Source organism: Bidens hawaiensis, unplaced genomic scaffold (assembly GCF_021521415.1).
Source record: "Bidens hawaiensis isolate Kalapana, Puna unplaced genomic scaffold, B.hawaiensis_p1.1 tig00022318_1, whole genome shotgun sequence".
Classification (NCBI taxonomy): domain Eukaryota; kingdom Viridiplantae; phylum Streptophyta; class Magnoliopsida; order Asterales; family Asteraceae; genus Bidens; species Bidens hawaiensis.
The window spans coordinates 229,896-237,769 of NW_027493472.1; the positions used below are offsets into that span (position 1 = coordinate 229,896).

At 32.3% G+C, this 7,874-nt stretch overlaps 1 protein-coding gene across 1 annotated transcript; it reads right to left on the reverse strand.

Annotated features, from left to right (window-relative positions):
• Positions 1–1,042: 1,042 nt before the first annotated feature.
• Positions 1,043–3,396, reverse strand: LOC143565329 (long-chain-alcohol oxidase FAO4A-like). The gene is made up of 2 exons (XM_077052325.1): positions 2,586–3,396; positions 1,043–2,064 (listed from the first exon to the last, which is right to left on the reverse strand). Exons 1-2 carry the CDS (start codon positions 3,115–3,117, stop codon positions 1,043–1,045), a joined length of 1,554 nt encoding a protein of 517 aa, XP_076908440.1. The 5' UTR covers positions 3,118–3,396.
• Between the last annotated feature and the right edge of the window lie 4,478 nt (positions 3,397–7,874).

The window sequence follows — 7,874 nt, forward strand, 5'->3', positions numbered from 1 at the left end:
GGTTCTCTAGGAATATACGTTATGGTCTCGGAATGAAATATAAATCAGTAGGATATATGTTTTCGTCTAAAAAAGAAAGCACACGGGCGCACTAAAAATGGGCGGTTCTTGTGGTACAGCAAACAGGCTTAGTGCGTGTACTCGAGTGTATAAAACTTTCAAAGGTTAGCAGCATTAGAGTTTTTAACTGCTTTTGTTTGGATGCGCGTTTGCAAAGTGATTATATTTATGAAGAATCGAAGTTTGAATAATATAACAAGTTAATCAAATAAGAAACTACTTAAAGTCACAAATGATGGCAATATTTTACATTTTTGTATTAATCACATTCTACAACTAAACAGGTATGTCTACCGTTATGATATATATTGTCATGTTTGGATAATTTTGCCCTTTTTTTGCTCTTACTTTGGGTATTTAAGATTTTCATTTGTAAAGACAATATTAAATGCCCCTATTTTATATGTCGAGATCGGTAATGAAATATTTTTATTTGGGTGTTAATATACAGGAACCTGAAGTTAGCAAGCCTCAGATTGGAACCAGCAGAAGGAGGCAAACATTTGATGTTTCAGGCGTAATTGTTGTACATGAAAAGATTTTTGTTTCACATTTTTGGTCAATTTTATTTGTATTTTTATTATTTGAATTATTCCGTGTACTACACGGGTTCTACAACTAGTTTTATAATAAATAAAATAAACGGAAAATAGGTATCATCAAACCCAGATAGCTTTTAAACCGGAATATAAAATATCATTTATTTGAGAAACCATTTAATCATCAAACCTCAATTATATTAATTATTAACTTTTTTCCATAAATAAAATTAAAATCCAAATATACATTATATAAATATAACAACCATAATCAACAGAAATAGAGTATTCACCATTATCTTACAAATACGATACAAAAGGTTTCAAAATTAAAGGAAATAACATGAAAACCTGTCATATAGCTCTTACAAAGTTTATTTATATATCTTACATTTTATGCTGTTATACAATGTTTGATCAACAATCAACTCAATCATTCCAAACTATATGCCATAAAATGTATCCTTCATTCTTCTAAGAGACTCAAGAACAGACTGAGCAGTGCAATAAGCAATAGCCTGCACGGTAACCATCGGATTCACGCCCAACGAGGTAGGAAAAACACTCGTGTCCGCCACATATAACCCTTCTACCTCCCACGTCTCCCCCATCGGATTCACCACGGACCCCTTCGCTTCGACACCCATTCTACAGCTCCCCATTTGATGAGCCGAACATATTGGCGTGGACAAGTCTCTCAACGCTCTCGAGCTTTCCTTGCGCACAAAACTCTCAAACTCGTGATAACTCACTTTCTTCACATTCAATGTCCTCCCTTTATTATTATGTGTCCCGATCTCTTCGGCTCCCGCAGCAGCGAGTATTCTCAATATTCTCTCCAACCCTACTTGTAGATTATTTTCATCCGTAACGTCCATTTGGTAAGTAATACATGTTTTCGGGTGTACTTCACCCGAACCCTTGTCTCTTGCCAATGCAAATATGTGCGCTGTTCTTGAGTACTTTGTCATTTTGTTCCTGAAATCGGAGCTCGAAACCCACGGCATCAATGCTGAAAACATACCCGGGTGTAGCGCGGGTGTTTGTATAATAGCGCCGTATCCAGAACCCATGAAGTCTGCGACCACGGTCGACATAGCGGTCATTATCCCTCCTTCGTAGCTCTTTTTCTCGGGTTCGGGCCAGCTTTCGGATGGGAAATGACCCCATGCCATCGCTACCGGATGAATATGCAAGTTCTTTCCAATATTCGGGTTCTTCAAGCCGCTCTTTTTAAGGAGTAGAGGGGTACACATTGCACCACATGCTACAATGATCACTTTTGATTCAGCGAAACATACTTGTTTTGTTCCGTTCTGATGCTTGAACTCGAAGAGGACGCCTTTAGCTGTGCTTCGATCTCTGCCTTTTTTTCGATGGTGAATAACCTCGACGGCTTCGCACCCAGGTAAGATTGTGCCGTTGCCAGATTCGATTAGGTCAACTAGCCATGTCTCGGATGTACCTAGACATGTATATGAACCGATCGTTTAGTAAAATGTTCGTTGGAAAATACGTTTATGTTTCATAAATGAACGAACATAAACAAACTTTTGTGTTTATTTATTTTCACGAGAACATATCTATGTCTCACTAGTTCAATAATGACTGTGAACGTTCATTTGTTTACGTTAGTTATGATGATTATCTTACGATTGTTTGCGTTCGTTTGTTTATATAGTTACTGAAATTTCTTATACTCATTTTATTATAGATTTATGAAATTAAAATATCATATATTACCACTTAATCTTGTTCATAATAATAATAGTGCTCAATCGGTTATAATTGTGTTCCTTCATCTATGTTCAGTTATATTCCTTCATTTATGTTTGTTTTCATTATTAATGAACAAATCTTCCGGCACGAACACGAACACATTCGGTTATTTAATGAATGAACACGCCAACAAAACTCGGTTTGATTAGCAGTTTGTATTCGCTAGTTTCTTCGATTAAAGTTAAACAAACAAAGATGAGCATGCACCTTTTTTTCCTCCATCTTTGCAACCAAGGCAGCACCACCCACAGTAGTGATCCGGAGGTGAGTTTCTGGGAATGCTGTTAACAGGATAACCTAACTCCTCACACCCTTTTCTTAAAACCATGTTATTAAATCCTTCATCTTCCACCTCAGATTGCACACCCATTCTCTCACACACAACATTCAAAGCTTCATCATACATCTTACTATCAAACAACTCAAGTTCATAACATTCTGACCACTCTTTTCGCACGTGAACCGGAGTTTTAATCGAAGCAGACCAGTTGATAGCCGACCCACCACCAACTGTGGAACCGGCTAGTATCATCGCTTCCATGTGACTCGTAGCTAACAATCCTTTTCCAAGGTACATTTCATCCATGGATGGCCCTTCAAGAAGAGAAAGATTACTTCGCGCTCGATAGTTTCCTTTTTCGAGTACAACAACTCTATAGCCGGATTTAGCTAGAACACCCGCAACAACACCACCACCTGAGCCTGAGCCAACAACTACAGCATCACATTTTATGACCATTGACGGGAGTTTGGGGTTTGTTGTTGGATAACGGGGAATCGAAACGGATAATCTTGATTTTTGTAATGCTTCTCTGATGATCTTACTAGGTTGGTTAAGGTAGACAATGCCTTTATAAAGTGGCCCAAAAAATGATTCTGTGTTGAAAGAATGCTGAAGTTGCTGAGTGAAATTAGGGTCAGGTCCGCAATAGTCTATGGCTTTCCAACAAGGGTTTTCATTCTTCTCATTTACCTGCAAAGATAAAACAGAAACATAAGCAATATTTCTTGGTGGATTCGAATAAATCCAAGGTTGGTGCAAGCAAAAAATCTCGAGGCTGGTACTAGTTTGAAAAGAGGTAGTTCTAGCTCGAGATGAGGTGATTCAAGGTCGAGGCAGAACCAAATAAAAATCAACTGCAACAAATGTTTACAACGTTTCCATTCCTATAATATGTCTATCCGGCATTCCGAAAACCTCCTAGCACCCCGTCAATACCAATATCGTTTAAAAGATCAAATGGCATTCGACCTATTTGCACCAAGAAGCCCAACTTAGCAGTCCCCTCATAGCACCCCCTTCCGATTTATGATCATGATAATGACGAGCATTTTGTGCGAGAAACTCAACAATAGCAATAGTGTAATGAGGGTCTTTAAAAAACGGATGTTGAACAAGACCATGATATAGATGAAGGTGATCAAGCAATAGCAATAGAAAATTCAAAGGACGGACAGCTTACGTGTCATGAACAAAACTATTTGTAAGGGTCCTGCAAAGGATATCCAAACACCCCCCCCCCAATATGCCCCGTATAGGACTTTACTGGCGTATTGGGTCCCTTATACACCCTGTATAGGACTATACAGGGGTATACGGGGACCCATAAGCCCCTTATAACCCTATACGAGACATATTTGTGATGTTTTAGAAAAAAGGAGATGTACCTATAATTCCTCTTGTGTAAATCATGGGTTCCTATGTCTAAAAACAAGAATGTCAACAAACAAGGACTAGCTTAGTTTTTTTTAACGAAACCAATCAAACTCTCCATAATTCAAAATGGGGGCACTATGAAAAAAAATATTGGATTTTAATAATTTAAACTGTCCTAGTGGTCGGTGCTAAGTCAAATTTTAAAAATGTACCACAGCAATCCAAGTTTCGGCCTATTGGTCGTCAACGAGCTTTTCACTAACGGAGTTAGATTTCGTTAGTTTTTTATAATGTGGGTGATATGATGCGGCCAAAATAGTGGCGTTGACTGCTTATGTGGTAATATTGTTTTTAAATTAAAATTAAAATTTTCTAACCAAAATAAATGAAAATAAATTAACAGACCCACTTTTTTTTAACAAAAATAAACGAACAAAACTGTTTTTTTTAACAAAATAAACAAAGTTAATCACTTTTTTTAAACAATAATCAACAAACCGAACAACTTTTTCTAACAAAAATAAAAGAACCAAAGCCCTTTTTTTAACAAAACTAAATGAACCGAACCACTTGTTTTAGCATAACTTAACGAACCAAACCACTTTTTTTTTAGAAAAATCAACCAACCGAACCACTTTTTTAACAGAAATCAACGAACCAAACCATTTACTTTTTAATAAAAATCAGAGAATCAAACTACTTTTCTAATTAAAAAAAACTCCAATCGAGAGAGTTCGGGTCAGAAGACATTTCACGTCAGAAGTGGTTCTTGTTAGAACAGTGGTGGTGGTGGTTTGGTTAGTTTATTTTTGTTAAAAAAAATAGTTCGGTTAGTTTATTTTTGTTACAAAAGTAGTTCGATTTGTCAAAAAAAGTGATCCAGCTTGTTTATTTTTGTTAAAAAAAAAAGTGGTTTGGTCATTTATTTTTGTTAAGAAAAAAGGGTTTATGCCGTTTATTTTTGTTGAAAAAGTACTTTGGTTCGTTTATTTTTGTTAAAAAAAGTGGTTTGTTCGTTTATTTTTATTAAAAAAATTTAACTTTAATTTAAAAATATTTTTTTACCACATAAGTAGTTCATGCCACTATTTTTGCCACATCATCATGCACATCATTATCCACATAATAAAAAACTAACGGAATCTAATCTCGTTAATGAAAAGCTCGTTGGCGACCAATAGATCGAAACTCAAAACTGTAATGGTATGTTTTTATAGCTTAACAACGGGCAATAAACCAAAGTTTGAATTATTAAAATTCCAATATCCCAACAAAAATAACTTATTAATGAATATTGGATTCAAGTGATACAATTTCTGTTTAGTATATTTAAGTTCTTTATTTTTAGTTTATTATAATAGTTATCTTTATTTTTTTGTTTATTATTGTATTAGTTTTAATTTTTATAACTCTAGAGGAGCGTTCACGAATCAACGGATGCAACGATGTTTATTGAAAATGCATTAATTACTATTAAATTGAATTTTCTATTTAACTGAAAAATACTTAGTTAGAATATGTTGGCGAATGAGGAGTGTCATGTCTTCTATGAGAGACACCATGGCCACCAAAGAAAGCTAATTAATGCCGTTTAAAAAATAATCCATGTAAAAGCGATTGAAAAGAATTTAAAGCTCTGTATCTCTATCTTTATTACTATATTAATAATCACTGGCTTTTATCTCTCAATTTTTATTCTCTCTCATTTTATCTCTTATTAGGTTGGTATCCCATGTGATACACAGGTTGGATAGATAATATTTAATTTAATAAATTAATATAAATATTTAAAAATCAAATAAATTACAGAAGAAAAAAAAGAATTATACCGAAGTTATCATAAATCCAAAAAAAATTGTTTATATATGATTATGCATGTCTAGCTGGTAACACTTGAATTATATAAAAAAAGAATATCATTAATCAAATATTTTGATTCATAAATAGTATAAAAAACATATGTATTAATATGTTTTCCATATATAGTCTTTCGGTATACATCATAAATACACAACCCTAAAGAAATTTGGTCCTATTGAAAAAGTCTATATAGGTGTATCTGCTTATGCTAGCAACATTAAATTATATATGTTTCATTTATAAACAAAATATGATAAATTACCAAAAAGATAATAAGTTGATTATGATAAATGGACAAACCAATATAATTTTAACAAAAAAATTACTCATGTCAAAGTATGAAATAAATATATTATCCATAAATTAATACGACTATTTATTTTACTTATATACTCTTTACAAGAAATAATGTACTTAACTATGTGCATAAATTAGTTACACAAATAAGAAATAATATATAGAAATGTAGCACCGTTTCATTTATGATATAAAAAAGATAAATTATTACACAGTTTATCAGTTATATCAACAAAGTAGACATGTACTACAAATGCATCATTATTGGTTCTCAAAATTAGTCATAAGCGTAAAATTTCCCCAATTTAAAAATTGCATGGGAACCCTATGAGAACAAACATTGAGCAGATGAAACATCATCATCAATAAAAACACATATATATGATGATAGAAATTAGAAACTACTATTTAACAAATTCAATAGTATTGTAAAAAATTTAAGATGTTAACCTAGATTATCATAAATTTAACCAAAATCGAATATGTAAACAAATCGTAAACCTTAGAGGTTTATTATCGAGTTTTGGAGAAATCATAAAAGTATTTACCAATAAATCGACACAATTGAGATTTGATAGACGAAATAGCTTGAGATTATGTGATTGATTTTTGATTCTCCAGATAAGATTTCAAATTGCAGTTTTTTGTGTCTGATATCATTTAAGGAGAAAGTCAAGTGTGTCAGATACGATTTAAGGAGGCACGAAACGTAAGCATGTGTGTTATAAATTATATGGAAATTAATAGAATTTTTTATATAACAAAGGGTTGGTTACGAGATACCCATTTATCAATTTTGATTATTTTCTTTAAAAGAAAAAGAGTTTTAATGACTGAAAATAAAAACCCGCAAAATGGCACAAATATAAACATATATACTCTCTTTCACTACTTGTGATCATATTTTTAATGCATAACGTATAAGTGTTTATGTGATTTTCAAAGTTTTCTACGTCAAGTTAGTTTTGAACGGGACACTTGTATATATAATATGATTGATTAATTTTAAAGATTACAGCAATATTTGATTTTTTAAGCTAAGCCCTTTAATTTTATTTTTTAAATAATATTGATGATGATTCATGGAATAATAATATGCACTCATGTGGGTCGTGTCCATGTCCAATAAAGATATTTTCATTCGTGGGGTCTCATAAATTACAATAATATTACCTCATAATGGTAAGTCACTATTATTAGTTATTATTATTAATTACTAATAATTAACTCATAATAAGAGTGACATATTTAAAAAAATGGTAATTAAGTTACGGAATAATTTACCAAATTTGATTATCTTATTATTTAAAAAGAAAAGAAAAAACGGTCTTATTGATTGAAAAAAAAAACCTTGCTAAGTGACACAAAATATAATGTAATTAGGTGGCAAGTGACACAAATAAATTTTTGTTTTTTATAATAGTAGATTTATCACTATTATTTCTCTCTTTTTCACTCTCAATCACTTTCAACAAATATTAAATATTTATAAAGTATGAACAGTATTTCTACAAATTTGTTTATAAATAATAATATTCCGTTTTACTTTATTGACAACCACTCTACAATATAAACTCTATACGATATAAACTAAACGTAGATAACTTCTTGTGAATGGTCATAGTATTTTTAACAAAGAATAGCTTTATGAAGTCGTCACATCATATCATCATATTCATGTT